At 37.7% G+C, this 18325-nt stretch overlaps 1 protein-coding gene across 5 annotated transcripts in view; it reads right to left on the minus strand.

Moving 5' to 3' along the window:
• CRYBG3 (crystallin beta-gamma domain containing 3) overlaps nt 1-18325 on the minus strand; it is a 114727-nt gene that overhangs the window by 49259 nt on the left and 47143 nt on the right. For 4 of the 5 annotated variants that reach the window (XR_007477496.1, XM_049709989.1, XM_049709988.1 and 1 more), the window contains 8 exons: nt 17863-17907; nt 17509-17624; nt 15808-15955; nt 10589-10725; nt 9201-9315; nt 8010-8045; nt 5705-5838; nt 2133-2259 (listed from right to left, as the gene is read on the minus strand). Coding sequence is in view for 4 of the 5 variants with exons in the window: in XM_049709989.1 (XP_049565946.1) it covers nt 2133-2259; nt 5705-5838; nt 8010-8045; nt 9201-9315; nt 10589-10725; nt 15808-15955; nt 17509-17624; nt 17863-17907 (858 nt within the window). In the remaining variant the exon portion in view is untranslated. Of the gene's footprint in view, nt 1-2132; nt 2260-5704; nt 5839-8009; nt 8046-9200; nt 9316-10588; nt 10726-15807; nt 15956-17508; nt 17625-17862; nt 17908-18325 lie in introns of those variants that run through there. The other variant, XM_049709991.1, reaches the window with a different exon arrangement.

Consider the following 18325-nt stretch of genomic DNA (forward strand, 5'->3'; position numbering starts at 1 on the left):
GCCACCAGGGAAGCCCCATAGTCCTAATTTTTTAAAAGTCTAATTTAAAAAGATTTTCTTTGAAGGAAAGTCTTACTTATTTGTACAAAAACTGTGTCATCATTTTTGTAAATACCCAAAACTTTTGTTTGCAGAGGTAATTGACATGCCAATCTCTGCTAATTTTTCCAATATATTTTATCATAGACTGTCTATATCAAATATCTCCTAAAATTTTAGCTACATAGTTATACAGTATTTTTAATTTTTACATTTTCTACTATTGGGAGAGTTCAACTAGTGAAATCTTGGGGTTTTGGTTTGTGTTTTGCTTGTTTTAGTCACAGTCATCTTTGGAAGATACCATCATATTCACTGCTGAACATTTCTAGGAGCAACACTTCCACCCAACTCTTTTTTAAATCAGGAGGGAAAATTTTAAAAATTACTCAATACTAGGTGGAAGATGCTTTGAATCACAACCCTTAGCTTCCTCGACGCGTGTGGTCACAACGACCTAAAAGAAAAAAAAGGCTGTATTGTGTTTTGTCTGGCTTGCCTTTTAGTGCTCAAGTAAGGAGTAGCTATGTAGAGAAAACCCGTGGCCCTTGTACATTAGAATTGTGAACTAAATACCTCAAAAGCTATCTATCCATTGCTCATGCAAACTCAGTGCCCAATCTTCAGTGGACTGTGCTACATTTCTTTTTGGTAGAACCGGTTTCCAACTCACTTTCTTACTAACAATGATCACTCATGGGAAAAAAAAGCGCTCTCCTGTTCCCTGTGCTTCTTCTCTCCCATTCGGGCTCCTCATGCCTGAACAGGTGAGGGTTTGCACCAGTGGTGTTGGTGGCCCCCGGCAGACAGAAACTTAAGGAACAGAGCACATAACCCCTGTGCTCATGCAAAGCCCACGTGGACCCAATAATCACCCTTCACTTCATTATCAGTTCCTTCTAAAGGAGGCTTTGGAGGCCCTGCCAGATAGTTTAGAGTTTATATGGGTAAAGATTATTTTGGAAATACACTGCGGTGGTCTAACTCCTGAATTATGAGAAAACATGCCCCTCTGAACACACCAAAAAAGTCTCCAGAGCTGGTCAGAAAAATGAGCAACCTTTGAGAAGCCCTGATATCCTGCAGAACTCTCTAACATCAGCTTCCGCCTGGAGTCCTGGAACATTCTAGACCTCCTGCCTCCAGGCTTACTTACCTTCTTCACCTCATGCCAAGAAGGTCAAGAAAAAAAGTGTGGGCTCCTCAACATGGCATATAAGGCCCTTCGTTATCTGGCTCTGTATTCATCTTCCCAAAGTTCTGCCTAATATCCCGACTTCGCTGCATTTCCAAAACACACCAGGTTCACTGACATGAGGGTTTCTCAACCTCAGCACTATTAGCATTTTAGGCTGATGATTCTTTGTGGTGGGGGGCTGTTCAGTGAATCGCAGGGGTTTAGCAGCCTCCCTGGCCTCTACCCGCTAGATGTCAGTAGCATGCCATACCACCCCCCCGCCCCAAAGTCATAACAGTCCAAAATGTCTCCAGACACTGCCAAATGCCCCCTCGGTAAGATCACCCCCAGCTGAGAACCACTGGCTTACATCCTTGCCTTTTTATATGTTAACCTCTTGCTGAAACACCTGTCTTTCCTCTTCACCCTGTCCCCAAATTTCTTCACTTGGCTAACTCTCAAACTTGAAATTTCAACTCAGCTGCCCTCTTTTCCTCTCTACTTCCAAGGGGAAGTACTTGACCTTTCTCTGGGTATCCTGAGTACTTTGTGCTTAATCCAGTCATAGTCAAACAATATCAAACATTGATATAGGCGCTATCTACCCTATCACTGCTTGCTCTGCGAAGGCAGGGACTGAGTCTCTGGCCACCATATCTCCAGCACCCGACACAATACATCTAACAAAGCAGGTGGTCAAAAATGATTATGGAATCAATGGATGAAAACTAAACATAAATATTCTATATTAATCACGGCAGTTAAGAAAGGCATGCAAGTCACATAAGCCGTTCAGTTTAATGCTCTCAGGTATTAGAAACATTTTATAATCTTATGTTCTACCAGAGGTCATATCCAGTTTACATGGAAAGCTAAAAAAGAAAAAAGAAAATTAATAACAAGGCGGCTAACTCACAGCTTGTAAGTACCGGAAAGACAAGATGGAACCACTTAATGCCCCACAGGCACTACTGTCTTCAAAATCTCCTTCTTCAAGCAAGAACTGCTGGCCTTTAAAATGTTCTTTTTCATAGGCAACCCACCTAGAAATACAGAGGACATCCAACTGAGTCATTGATAAAACTGCAGGCAAGAATGCAAGAGAGAAAATCATCATAAAGCACCGAGCTGCACATCACCGTATTTTAAAAAGCAACACGTTTATTTTGCTACCATTTACAGAGACAAACAAATGGTGTATGCCTCATGGATCAATAGTTTTTATAGTTTGGAGGCTTTTCCCAACAAAAGGTTAACTGTTGTAGAACTGCAACAGAGGAACTCTCATTAAATGTTTGCGGCATGACCCGATACTACATCTCAACGTGGTCGGAGAATAGTTTGCCGAGTAAAAACGAATGGAAAGCACAAATAGCCAATGAGAAATAGTGCAAGCCCACACTGAGATTCAAAGATAATCAGTCTTATTTTTCTGATTAAGCTCTGCTGGAACCCCAGAATGATTACTATATTAAATATTTATTTAGGGTTTAAATCAAAGGAACCCGTCACCAGCTTCAGATCTGAAACACATTACTGGTGGGTTTAGCAAGCAAGAACTGGGAAATGCGACTGGGCTGGTATTAGCCCTCGTGGCCTAAATATATACAAAGACTCCTGTAAATATGTATGGGTAGGAAATGTTGCTCCCACTAGTTTATCAGTGGTGATAATGGAAACTGGAAGCACTGTGGCAGTCTTTCCAGGGACACAGGTTTCTTGACTTCTAAAATTATCAGTACAGAACACTGATAAACACCGTTAGTCATTAGTCCTCCAGGAAACTTACCTTTATTTGGAGCAATCCACAGTAGCTAACGCAACGTGGGCATAGATGGTTCAAAACACACGTTGACCCGATTAAATCTGCCTTCAGCTGGCACTGTGTAACTAGAGTGGGACCCCCTCCAATGGGGCAGATTTCAAGGGTGACTATTTTGGGCTCCTGGGTTAGGGACCTCTGAATTCTGGAGCTTGACAAAATGAAGCCAGGTAGGGCTGACTACAATTATTTTGGGAAAATACAAGGAATATCCCAAAGAACCGTTTTCATAGGGTACAAAAATAACAGTAGCCACTCAGTAACCATGAACCTGTCTCCAATTTCCTTAGTGCATATGGCAGGGTAAGGGTCCACATGAGTTGGAAAAAACATTTTATACATCTTCATTCATTTGTAATATATAAAGAAACTAACATTATTTTATTCTTAAACTATTATGTGAAAATAAATTTCACACGAGAACTTTCAAATTCTAAGTTTACATAAATGTAGCTATTCGAAACATGCTTTTAATACACCTGAATGGGAAAAATAATATAAGATATAGAAGATCTAATATTAAAGGACAGATCAGCAATTATTACATAATGACAGTTCAAAAATCTTCTGCCCAGCTTTTCTCAATAGATAAAGTTTTGATTAGTATTCAATTTATATATCTGGGATATTTAAAAATAGATGTTATCTGAGAAAAATTAAGACACATCAACCTCACTTTCCCTAGATCCTCAAGACAAGACAGAGGTGAGGAAGAGTTCCTATTACTTACAGATAAAGTTCAAAAGTTAAAAGTGAAAATAATGAAATAGAGAAGCAGTAAAACAAAACAAAAAAATAGTAGAAATTGTGAAAAACTAACGAAGTCAGTTGTTCACCTTTAAATTAGGACATCACATTTTTCTCCTGCAGGTGTCATATAAAAAATGAAAGTGTGTATACTGTTTTACCAGCATAATATTTTGAGATTTTTATAAAATAACTGCAAATACACTCAGAAAATAACAATGCAAATCACTATATAGTTAATGATAAAACCATTCAGATCCTAAAGGAAAGAAAAGGCAAAAAATATTTTATATCAGGATTAACAAGAAGCATGTGTGTCCACAGATCAGAGAACACTGTTAACTAAATACAACACAATAAAAATCTGTTTATCTAAAAGAGCTGTGTTTTTCAAGCCTCTAATAAAATTTTTAAATTCAAAGATAAGGAATTAGCTGATTACTAATATGTCAGACTCAGACAGGCTGGAACCTGGGACCCTTTGCTGCAGTGCTGCAATGCTTGCACCTGAACAAACCTCTCCTGGAGCAACAAAATACAAAGAAACTATATGGGACTAAAAATAACTGAGTACATGTGCAGTTGGGGCAAATTCTGAACAAAAGATACAAAGAGACCAAAAAACACAACTGCCACCTTTGCCTGGAGCAAAGGCAGGGCACTGTCCATGCCCCCTGCACACACCACCACCTAAGGGGTGGGCAAACTACCTAAGCTACCCCTCAGGCTCAACCCCTGGACACACCCTTACCCTCACCCCATATAAGGAACAAGCTCACCACCCGCTCAGGGAGTGAGTAAGAAAGGGAATTTGTTGTTTGTTCTCTCTCCCCCCCTGCTACAGCAGGGGCCCCAGTGAAGCCTTGCCTGAATTTCTTGTCAGCCTCCTATTGAATAAAGAGGCCAAGAACCCTGGTAAGTAACAAGACTAATTATGGACATGACCTACATATCTAATGCATCGCATACTCTCTTATATTTCCATTTTGGCTAGTGTGGCCATTGCTTGATTTATTGTCAGAAATTGCAAAGGTTAAGTCTCTAAATGTAGACCCTTGACTGATCTTAAACAAGTTATTTAACTTCTATGAATAAAATATTTGAGCAGCATCTTTTGCTAGAATAGCATGAACAAGTTATATGATGTTATTACTGCAAATAATACGAGATATGGATGTTTAAATTAAACTAAACCATCATTCCAAACAGTCCAACCTATCAACAGAGAGACTAACACAATGGGTCTGAAGGAAGTCTAGCACTGAGTTGACAATGGCAAATAAGCTATGAGGAAGGCTTCTTCTCTATGGTTTTACCTGCCAGGATACAAAGGCACATCACAGGTGCAGTCATGGATTTTCTGGGGTTCTTGCCCCAGTAACTGCCGATTGAGACTAGGATAGCAGCATGATGGTTACACTTGGGTTTGTACTTAGAAGTTCTTAGGGAGCTTTCTTAAAACAATGCAGGGCCAGAGGATAACCAGTGTCAAGAATCCTCGACTTTGTAAACACACAATCCAGGCTACTTCTTTAATGAGGGAGGACTCACTGCCAAGATGCTCAGCACAGAAAGTCAACTAAGGTAGAATAGGGGTTAAAAACTGGGGCTCTCATTCATGTGCACGATCTGTCAAAAAGTAATTTTATCTTGCAATTCTTATCTTCTATATTGTGTTTAGAAATACTAAGTGTTTAAGTTTTAGAAACTGTTTTCTTCATTTAATCTATCTCAAAATCTCTAATACTAACAAGAGTTCACAGGAAGCTGTCAGTAACTAATATTTTTTATTTCCCACATTTCAGAAGGGATGTATAGTTTTAGACTGAGGTAGGTTGTTTTTGCTCCGCTTAGCACGTGTTTTGTGCCGATCTTCAAAAATCGACAACTGAGTCACATATTGAAAATATAACACTCACACTCCACCGATGACACGCATTGATCCAATTCCATGAAAGTCTACATCATTTTTTAAAAAATTAGGGACAGAGTCTACATGTTCACTAAACTCTTTGGCCTGTCCATGGAAGTGAGGTTTTTCATAAATAATAACCTGAAAAATATGAAAGAAAATTACTTAGCAGGCTCATATTTTAGAATAGATACATACTGATTTACTTAAGTGACACTAAAGGCCACAACCTGAATTAAGGGCCACTGTCCATTTTCTTCATTAATACATACGCAAAATATAGCACGCTGTCTGACATTCACAAGGAATATGTGAGTCTTTATCATCATAAAGCTAAAACATCTTGATAATATGTTTCTCTCGTATCACTATACTCAAGTGTGATTACATTGTTCTAGTTACCCAAATCCTAGGACCATCTCATGGAGTAAACTGTCTTATAACTGGTTCTTGAATTATCTTTCTACGTTTTTCTCTCTGTTCAAAATTTGATACAGACCTGCCTTACAGTTATTTAATTTCCTCTATAAGAAATAAAAACTCTCTAGGGGTTCCAGGGCATAATGACAAATTATCTACTGGTTTGAGAAAACATGCTGTTTCTTGTAGCACTGCTTGTATGGTCACTACTAATCACTGAGAAGAATTAGATATGCAAATTCCTGAATTTAAATACAAAACTTCCTAAAAGTTTGAAATGATTGAAAGAATTCTGGTATTTTTATTGGATATTTGGTTCAAATGGGGGAGGAGGGAATGTAGTAGGAAACAGATTTCTAGTATTTCATTTACTTCAAACTTGGATTGGTACAAGTTCTTCTCTTCTACCATTCTGATGCTGTTTACTTCCCAAACACAAGCTGCCCTTAGTACAGGAAAGTGATAAGCGTGATAACAGCGCTCATCTATTCACACTCTTATCACTTGGTCCTATTTATGGCTAATGGCATAATTTGTGTACAATTGGCAAATAAGACCCATGCTTAGACACACTGAACCAGCAAGCTATAGCTTCTTTATTAAAAAAACAAAAAACAAACTGAGAACATTATACAGACTGAAAAAAATATGTAGTACTGTTCCTGCTGTTTTCTACGTATTAAATTTTCAGAGTGTTTATTGGAAGTGATGAAGTATTATTTGGGTTTAATACATGCTACATATGCTGAACACATTCAAACTAAGTAAGAAGCAATAATTTTTTGATGAGTAAGTCATCAGCCAACACCCAACAACGTGAAAATTGTGACTATCTAGGATAGCCATTCCTTTCATACACCTCTACAACTTGTCAGACTCCCAGCCTGTCGCACCTGAAATTCTCATTCAGCAGACAAGGAGATTGAGACATCACTCAGGGAGTGTCACAACTAACTGTGTCACAACTAATTCTGAAACTATTAGGTCACTGGTTCGAAACCTTGGTTGTATGTTAGAATCACCTAAGAAGCTTTGAAAAATTTTAACCACACCCCAGACCAAAAAAAGTATCTCTTCCAGTGGAACCCAGGCATAAGTATTTTTTTAAAACTCACATATGTATGATTCCAACATACAGCCAAGGTGTATTAGAGATAGTCAGATACTAAGTTTTAAAAAACTCCATCTATGTGATTGAGAGAACGGTAGTCAATTCCACAAATTAGGAAGCCCAGAAATGGGAAAGCTGGAGGAGTTGTGCTTTGTTTTGGAGGAGAGGAGGATGAATCCCTGTCTCCCTGCCTGTCTCTGGAAATGCTGTAACTTAATTAAACAGAGGTTTTCTTCCTATCTCTCTTTACCATAATTTTATAATTCCATTTCTTTTCCTTTCCCAAAACGTACTTAATCCTGGCATTACTACTACCCCAGGTTTCATTGCCTCTACCGTTCCCTTCAGATACTCATACTTTCAAACTGACATCACCTCATAGGAGCTGCCTACACCTCCTTCCATCATCCTTGATCTCCATCCTCAGCATCACGCCCAAATGCCTGCCAGGTATTTCCACTTAAATGTCTAGCTGTCACCTCAACCACTCCACAAAACACATATCAAACCTATCATCTTTCCACCCTGTTAGGAGGTACTTATTGGGTCTGACTAGGTTGTCAGAACAGACCTCCACCTTTGCATACTGAGCCCTCTCCTCATTCAAGCCTGGGCTCTCAGCAACCACTGTGTGCAGTCACTTCCCACCACCCCAATATGCATTAGCTAGCTATTATTAGCATACGTTCAGGTAATCATTTTTTTATTTTAATAGTCCAAAATACTTAAAGACTAATACTCAAACTTTTTAGCCTGCTACCAAAGTGTGTTTAAGACTCACCTTTAAGTTCATAGGCATTTCCACTTTCAGTCCACCCTTAAGATGACAAGAAATTTTAATATTAGACATATACATATTTAAAGTACTCAAAAGTAACTAAGTGATGTATGTAGGTTATATAAAAATCTGATTAGTGAAGATTACATACTAGTCAAATTTAAGTTGTGTATTTTAAAATTTAGAAATTTAAGTAGAGAACTCTACAGTGGTCAAAATCAAGTCAGACTACTCTACATCAGTGTAGATGGGGTAAGAAATCTTAAAAGATACTTTCTAGAGTATAACCACTACAAGGAAGGAAACCAAACTTTAGTGCTTGAGTACATGTGACCAATTAAAGATTTAACCCCACAGCAGAGTGTCTCAAAACAGTGGAGCTGTTAGTAGATTTAAAACTTTCATCTGGCAGAGTACATTTCTAAACCACATAATACTAAATTGCTTCTCTACAATTGCTTGGGCTTTCTACATTAGAGAGAGCACTTCCTCTTCCAAGTTCTATCAACACTTCGTATCACACTTACTATCTTTGTGACCACATGGGTGTAGAGCATAAAAGGTAACCCACTCCTCACAAAAGCTCTAGTTTATAATTTCCTTGTTTCCAATGGTACTCCACACTGTGATATTCCTTAAAATTTCTCAGTTTTTCCTGTTGTTTTTTTAAAGGCACAGCACAACCATAATGGTTTATCACATAGTATCATTTAACTGAAGTTTGCCCCTCAAGTGAAAATGTTTGCAACAAAATAAATCATTAATGCAGGCATTTATTACTTTTAAGAAGGCAACCATTGACAGAACTGCCCATTTATTATTAATGCTGAACTTATCATTCATTACTGCAATGGAAGAGTATAATTTCCAACAAGCAATTTTCTAATAAGCATCAAAAAAACAAATTCAGAACTTTTTAAAGTTTGCAAAATTTTCACAGAATACTACTATAAAGAAACTGCTTGTATTGTGATAAATTTAGCACAAAGTAAATTCAGACATCTGTCTTCTAGAAAACATTAAAATATTTTCACACACACTGAAAGAAACAGAAACACAATGTATGAATAGTTTGCCCATTCAGTAGTACACATATACATTTCTCAAGACCGAGATGCATGACCAGCCATCACAGCTATCTTAATTTTGAATTCATGGATACTTGGGAAAATGCTTCTTTTTAAATATGCTTACCATTTGAAGTGGATGCAATGATTTCATTTCTGCTGCAGAAATCTCAGAGAGTCCATGGTCTTCCTCCAAAACTGTGGCTTGCCCCTTGAAATTAATATCCGGGTAGGCAAGCCAACTAAGTAAGAAATGAATGGTTGGTTAAAGTATAATAGGAATACCTTAATCTGGTTCTGTAAGAGTTGAAAGTTAAAAAAAAAAAAAAAAGCTACAAAAAGTAAAAGAAACCTCTGTCACAGAATTACACTAGTAAAACACACTCAAAGTGACACTGCCAGACAGCATATAACAATGAGTTAACAAGTTGTTAAGTACTTACATTCAGATACTATCCTAAGTTTATTATATGTTTTCCAAGCACTGGCATTGCTTTCTTTAGAATTTTCCAATATTTAAAAGGTGTGAAACAATTACAATTAGGATGTAACTGAAAAATAAAAACCATTCCACTATATTCCATTCTTTTTTAAACTAGGACAATAAGAGGTAGGGATTCCACTAAGCATTTTATACCTTTGACCCACAGTTTTAGAATCAATATCAGTTCTTGGGCTGCCTCAGGAACAGCATTTGAAATAAGATTCCTAAAAAACCCATTTAGCAACCAGCTAAACTTGATAATTACAGACATTTCTCAGGATCATGTCAATTACTGGGTCTGCCCAACAGTTCTAATCTACACTTGGGGGAGATGAAGAAAGATGTCCAACAGTGACCCCCAAATTCGACACTAACCATCTCCAGAGCAGATGAAAATGCTGAAAGAGAGAAGGATCCATGTTGAACCAGACATCACAAAACTTATGATTTAAGCCAATCTGGGACTGAATTAAGATTGAATTTAGATCCACAGTCCTGAAGATACCTTTGGAATCAGAAAGGCCTAGTATCAAATCTAATGCTTACCAACTGGTAGCCTGGGACAAGCCACTTAATTTCCTCATTTATGACATGAGAGCAGCTCTACCTGTCTTCCAGGAATACAGGAGTAATAAAAAGGTGCCATGTCCCTGGTCCTACGAGGCCCTCAATAACTATCAGCACTGAGACACTCTACAAATAGCTCAGGCTCCAGAACTTTAGGCCAGGGACATGTATTTATTTCTCAGTCCCACAGTCTGGCGGATGAAAAGACAATGGATGCATCTATCAAGAACTACGTCTGAGAATCTGTATCTGCTCCTGTGAGTCACATACCAAAGACTTAATTGGATCCGAAAAAAGACAGAATCTGTTTTAATCCCTGCAAAAGTCTTCCTTGGGTATCCAGAAGTATAAACAGTAAAATTAACTAAAACTTCAGAAATGTGTACGTCACCAATTGAAACATCAAACAAAAAGTTAACTTTGGTAACCAGCAATCACTGTAATAAAGAGAAACGGATACGTACACTCCTGACTTCACAGTAAGAGACACAGATTTGGGGATATTCAGCTCTTCCAAATTGGGGACTGCTTGCTGTAGGTAGATAGGACAACATGCTGGGTCAGACTGTGGGCAAAGTTCTATCTCTGGAATGCTGCAATCCTGAAAAAAAAATTGGCTTTGAAATATCTAGAGACACACACTCCAGTATTCTCAACACCCTGGACATGCAGTTACAATTATTCTCATTGTTCAGTTGAATTTCTATCCAAAAACAGCCTAAAGGAAGTACTGTTTCTCCTTACCAGTCTGTTAAAATAAATTTTTCTAAGGAGTTACGTTGATAACATGAAAATTATAAATATTATTGATTGAAAAAGTATTACTCCAATTCTCTCTGCTTTGTTTTTAAAAGTCTTGCTCCATTAACCAAGGTTCAGATTTACCAAACTATCTGAGTGCCAAGAGTCTGTAAGCCTTCCTTCTTAGAAGCATAACAAAGCCATAGGGAGGAAGGGAGTTAAATAAAAGCTGATCTCATGGGGAACATAAAAAATAAATAACAGAGAGGCACTGCTCCCTCAGCATGTTATCCAATTTACATTGACAAAAGAAATAGGAATTAGAGGTGAGGGCAAAGGAAATGTTTTCCTACTTGTGGTATTTATTTTCTTCAGTACAAGTTGGTTTGAAGAAGAAAGGCATTATGAAATTTGAACCTATACTCCGTCACATGTCCACGGTCACCATGTCCTGTCAAACTTTCCTTTAAAATTTCCACTGTCAAGGTTCTTCATCAAGGCCAAGACTTTGATTACGAGCCTAGGCCACCAGTCGAGTAAGCTTACTCTTTATAGAGCTGGGCCTGTGAGAACACCACTTCCCTCATCATAATCCTTGGCTCAAGACCCAAGCATTTCAAATTTATATTTCTGTTTTCCTTTCTATAATATGGCAACAACCCAGTGAGCTATACACTAACTCCCCAAAACTCTTCAGTCATACTGGTATCCATACTACCTCTGCTTCTGGCCTCTCTAACCTTGGTAAATGTTTCCCTTATTGTAACTAAAGACAAAATTGTCTGTATTATTACTTACGAAAATCTTTTCTTAAATTTTATCGGAATATAGTTGATTTACAATCTTGTGTTAGTTTAAGGTGTATAGCATAGTGATTGTTATATATATATATATATATATATATATATATATTCATTCGTTTTCAGATTCTTTTCCCATATAGGTTATTACAGAACACTGAGTGGAGTTCCTTGTGCTACACAGTAGGTCCCTGTTGGTTATCTATTTTGTATACAGTAGTATGTACGATAATCCCAAGCTCCTAATTTATCCCTCCCAGCCACGTTTCCCCTTTGCAAACCATAAGTTTGTTTTCGGTAGTCAAGTCCTAACTCAAAAAAGAGCTGGGACGAAGTGAGAGAGTGGCATGGACTTATATATACTACCAAATGTAAAATAGATAGCTAGTGGGAAGGAGCTGCAGAGCACAGGGAGATCAGCTAGGTGCTTTGTGACCATCTCTAAGTGGAACAGGGAGGGTGGGAGGGAGGGAGATGCAAGAGGGAGGAGATATGGGGATGTATGTATATGTATAGCTGATTCACTTTGCTATACAGCAGAAACACACCATTGGAAAGCAATTATACTCCAATAAAGATGTTAAAAAAATAATTTAAAAATTTAAAAAAAGAATAATGGGAGAGACCCCCCAAAAATAAATTAATTAAAAAAAATACCTTATCATTTCTTAAAGAATCAAAACCACAATTATTTTTCTCTTCTCTAAAACTACAGATGTGCTTCTGTCTGAACACACAATCTATCTCAGTAATCATGAATGTTTAATTACACAACTCAAGTTTCAGTAGCATAATTCTCATCCAAGACATTGTGAAATTCAAATGATTGTGCTTTAATAAAATAGGTAAATGCAATAACAATTAGAGGTGACAGTTATTAAACAATTATATTTTTATTATAATCTGCTTTGCAATTTTAAAACTGCAATTTTCTGATTTTTTAATCTTTCTTCAAACTGAGTTCTCTTATTAATTGTTCTTAATCATTCTTATTAATATGTAAAAGCAAGCAAGTTGATACATCTTGTTTTCAGAAAGTTAGTTCTAAAATGCAGTACGGTAAAAAGGTATAACCTAAAATATCCTTTAAAGTATAAAAGGTATATTTCCTTCTAAAGTTTCATTTAAAAAACAGCCAGAAATCTCCAGAAGTCACCTGTCAATCTTCAAGACTCTTTTGTTTGCTATTAAAAATAGAGCTGTAGTAACATTATTTAAAATGCTGCCATACTAATGTTCCCCCAGGGATCTGAGGTACAGTAACAGAATACATAACTAAGTGTCTCACACAAATAAGTTTCCTCTGCATTGTGTTATACAAACAATGTTTGGGTGGTGTATTTTAAAAGGGAAAAAGCTAAGAGGCATGAGTCTACCACAACACAGAAGGAAACAGATAATGGAAAAAGCATAATGATGGCTAAAAAATTGAAAATAAAAATAAGAATGCTTATGCTCTCAACTATCTTTACTAGAGGACAAATTTTTTTCTCTAGTTGACTGAAAAAGATTTCACTGATGAGTTCTATTTTCTCCACGGTGGCTATTCACAGAAGTAATGTCTTTTGCAAGATTTGTATAATTCTTGACAAAGGCAGTAAACACTAGCAACTGAAGGGCGCCTTATGGTAACCTAGCAACAAGAAGCAGTTTACTCCTGGTAGAATTTATATGGCTTCCTCCCAGACTTTTCTAGTCATGATATACTTTATAATATCTTGGTGAAATCTACAAGCTTAGACTATTAAAGCGACTAGTAGGAATGGAGACAAAGCTATAGGAGAGAAACAGGGTGGGAATGAATTACAAAAACAGTAAGAAAAACTTGCCTCCACCTTACATGAAATACCTCCAGTCCCTGATCGAACAACAGATCTCTCTCTTCTCAGCTCATTAATGAGGGCACAACCTAAGTAACTTCTGAAAGAGGGAAATGTCATTCTTTGAAAATAAATATTAAATGCATAATAAACAGAGTAATGCGCAATATTCCTTTTTTCTGTTTGAGAAAAGAAAGCACTTGACTCAAGACTCACTGCACTGCTACCCCACCTCCAGTTATTTCCACTGGGGGCAAAGATGACCCTTGAGCAGAATCTACAACTGCTGATGACTGATGGTATCTTCTGTTACTTGCTCTATCTATTCACGGCAAAACAAAGACATCATGAAAGTATTTTCTTTAAAGAACATTAAAAGTTTGACTACTCAGATTAGAGCCACTAAAAGATGCTGAAACAAGCTAAAGCTGGCGTAGGCCTAGGTGAATTTGGAATGGCTGCCAGGAAAATGAAGCTATCGATAGGCAGAATTTTGACAAGGTGGGAGAAAGGAAGCAGTTTGATGCCTGATTCTTGCTTTGTAAAATATTTAGAACAATGCTAATGCTTTTTCCATTCAATGCTCAATAGTTTTATTTTCCTTCCTCACTAATAGTTGCGAGCATGTCCAAGACAAGCGGGCACTAACACTGCAATTTAAAAAATGACTCCACAAACAAACAGTGGAAGAAGAAAAAAATGCAAGTATGACTTATTCTTTCTTATAATATATTCGAAGCAAATGGTGGAAGTGCAAATACCCATTTATATACCCAGGCTCAACAGATTGAAGTTTTGTTTGATTTTATTGTTGCTTGATTCTGGGTGGAGGTTGCTGCTTACAATACTTTATTCATCTTTTTTTTTTTTTCCCCCACTATGCCTGGCACAGTGCCTGACATTCACAAGGCAGGCACAAAACCACACATTATTTAAATCTTAGAAGATTCCACCTACAAACTAATTATCTGTTTCAAGGAATTTCTCGTGAGTTAGCTAATTATGTGAGCACTCAAATGCTGCTTGCTGAGCTGAACTGCTTGCGATTAAATTCTTCAATGAAAACGAACACTGCCCTCTATGTTGTAGCCATCAATCTCCCTGAAGTACCAGCAAGCCACCAACATTCACCTCAGTATCTGACACATGTGGCTCTGTTAGGGACTCCCTCACATCTCCCGTGCTGCCTAACTCCTGTTCACTCAGTCAAGATGCCAATCAGGTACCACCTCCTCCGGGTGAGGTACCTCTTCTTCGAGCACCTGTAGGGCCCTGCGTAGTACTTCTCACATCATATGGTCATGTGATTCAGCTGTCTCTGACCTAGACTCTGAGCAATCTGAAGTACAAGACCGTACATCACTTGTATTTCTATTCCCAGTGCCTATCACAGTATTGGGTCCAAAAGAAGACACAAACATTTGTTAGACAAAGGTTTGTTTAACAGTTTTGCAGAAGGTATTAATTCATGCAGACACTCCTTTATGATAATATGAGTTTTCCTGTATGTCCTCTCATTTTTCTATATGCTATCTGCAACTATCAAGGTTAAATAATGTTGATTCAAGTCATCATGATAGGGTCCACTCCAATTTAGACATTTTTAGCATATAAATGGAATCTCCATAATTTGAAAAATATATATGTCCACGACTGTCACAGGAGTCACTGCGCTAAATCATGTACTACATTACTGCTGAAGGAACTCTTAAGAATACATGGGAGAATTCTGTCATTATCACTAACTCACCCCTCCTCTAAACCACCAAGGCACTTCCCACAAAATGTTTCATTATGTGGCAAGACCTTCCTCATCTTAGTATTAAATAATATTTTCTAAACAGAAAATAAAAAAGCAACACTTTTTCGGTTCCTCTCCCCATCCTTCCTTCTCTAATTTCTTCTAACACTCGTCTCTCTCCCCCTTTCTCATAAACACCACACACACACACACACACACACACACACACACACACACACACACACACAGCTACAATGAGGAATAGAAATCTACACTAGAAAAAGATATATTTGTAAATATCTTATCCTAAAGATGTCTGGATGGTATACTCCTACTACTATTAAAAATACATATACATAACGTAACATTTTATGTGCCAGATTACATGTAATATTTTAAATTTTCATTCACTTAACACTTTATACATATCTGGTCAAAAATTACCAATATGATATGAAGATTAATAAAATTAGCACAAATATTAGCAACCATTTCCTAGCATTGCTGGGCCAAAGTACAGCTTTACTACATGACAAACAAAATAAAATAAAAAATAGGGATAAAATCAACTGTTCCATTACCTTTAAGACACGTTTGATAGACCCCAATACAAAGTTTCTTTGTGGATGCTTTCTGTTCTGAAGGATCCAGTCATGATTTAACACCTTTTCCCCTTCTTCTAGTATACATTTCTGACCTTGGAAATGTGGTTTCTCATATAAAATCCAGCTGAACACATATGAAAGCATGATCAGTTATAATTAATTTTCTAAGAAACGAGGCATAAAACAAATGATACTTATAATTCACAGACCATCTTCTCTACTTAAATTTTAATATCTGGGCTATTTTCCACTACTAGCATATAATCCTATTTTGAAACAATGATAAATATGCTAATGTAAGGATAAGCAAAGAGTGAAGAATAAAAGTGCACAGAACTTGGAAGTAATACTTCCTGAACACAGCACCACAGTCTATGCCTGTGCCTATATTTATGTATATATACACTTTACAGATGCTGTATACACATTTACATTAAAAACAATAGCTGGGGCTTCCCTGGTGGCACAGTGGTTAAGAGTCCGCCTGCCAATGCTGGGGACACGGGTTCGTGCCCCTGTCTGGGAAGATCCCACATGCTGCGGAGTGGCTGGGCCCATGAGCCATGGCTGCTGAGCCTGCGCGTCCGGAGCCCGTGCTCCGCAATGGGAGAGGCCACAACAGTGAGGCCCGCATACCGCAAAACAAACAAACAAACAAAAAAAACAATAGCTTAACAATTCCAAATTCCACTTCTACCCTAATTTTCCTGTCATTGGACAATAGAGCACATGTGTCTCATTTTATAACATGAAGATACACTACACGACACTGCTTTAACGTGACTGACCAGTGGGTAACGCAAACACTGGACAAAGAAACTCTGGCCCCCACATGTCCAGGGGACATGGTCCATAATAACAAATGAGGTTTTCCATCATTTTTACACCATACAAAGAATCTTTCACTTCTTGAGCAGATCAGTGATACAAATGCCTATTTAAAAATTTATTTTATTTATTTTTGGCTGCATTGGGTCTTTGTTGCTGTGTGTGGGCTTTCTCTAATTGCGGAGAGTGAGGGCTACTCTTCATTGCAATGCGTGGGCTTCTCATTGTGGTGGCTTCTCTTGTTGTGGAGCACGGGCTCTAGGCACACAGGCTTCAGTTGTTGTGGCACGCATGCTCAGTAGTTATGGCTCACAGTCTCTGGAGCGCAGGCTCGGTAGTTGCGGTGCACGGGCTTAGTTGCTCCACGGCATGTGGGATCTTCCTGGACCAGGTCTCGAGCCCATGTCCCCTGCACTGGCAGGCGGATTCTTAACCACTGTGCCACCATGGAAGCCCGATACAAATGACTTTAAGCATGTGGCCTTCACATTCCTTAGTGTCCCACAAATTTTGAACTCATTTTCAAAGCTATGCTTCGTTCAATTGAAGCCTTCAACTAAACTTGCCAAATCTATCCTGCTAATAATGCAGTTACAAAATGGTACTGATTATATATACTGTATATATTAGGACTTACTACTTACTGCAGGCTGTAAGTACTAAAAACAACCTATATTTTCTGTCACAGTAAATAAAGAGAACAATTAAGTTATAAAATACAAATAACGTTTCAAACAGTTATTCTAGAGGAAAAGGAATGTGACCTCGATACAAAAAACATAAAGCATAAACAGCAAGAAAACACTTAATTTAGGGGGAAAATGCTATAAATTTTAAGAGATCTCTTACCAGCCCCTTACAACCTTTATCAGTACCCCATTCGGAAAGGACCAAGATGTAGCATCGGGAATATTACAGTAGATCTCTTGTTTATATTTACTTCCATGGAGATCATAGATAACCAGCTGCAACACACAGTAAGTAGGCACAATAACTAATTTTAAGAATGCATTTAAAATTCCAAAATGTCCTAGAATGTAGAAAATAAAACATCCTAAATATATAAAAATATTACTTTAGATGCTAAACCCTTGAGTAAAACAATCATGTTCTAAGTCAGTTAAAAGTACTTACTTTAAACTCCCAAACGTAAAAGTAACCTTACTTCTTTTATTTTAGTCTACCTAAGAAACTTGTGCTTACCTTCCCAGGTCTTGGGTTACACTTCAGAGTCTGTTTGTCAACATTCTGAAATAATAAAAGTGGAAGAAGTAAGCCTTAAGAAACATAAACAGAAAGATATACAGTTCACTTTCTTAGCGGTCACAGATCCAATTTATCGCATATTTATTTAGTGGGCATCATTACAAGGTGCACCTCTAGGTACTATAAGGGATATAAAGGTAAATACAAAGGAAAATAAAGCTTTGTCTCTGCCCTCAAGAAGTTTATAGCTTAGAAAGGGGAAACAGGTGATCACATTCCCATGTCTCTTCTAGGTGGGGGGATTAAGTTAAACCCTCAGGTAAAATACAATCAAAATGCCAAGTTATGGAAGTCAAGAGAAATGGCACCAGCATGGAGGTGAGGTGATGGCAGAAGAAGGTGCCCAAGAGGCTTGTGTGAAGTAGTGGTATGGAGCAGACCTTGAAAAACAGGACTTCAG

This window comes from Orcinus orca, chromosome 5 (assembly GCF_937001465.1).
Source record: "Orcinus orca chromosome 5, mOrcOrc1.1, whole genome shotgun sequence".
NCBI classification, from domain to species: Eukaryota; Metazoa; Chordata; class Mammalia; order Artiodactyla; family Delphinidae; genus Orcinus; species Orcinus orca.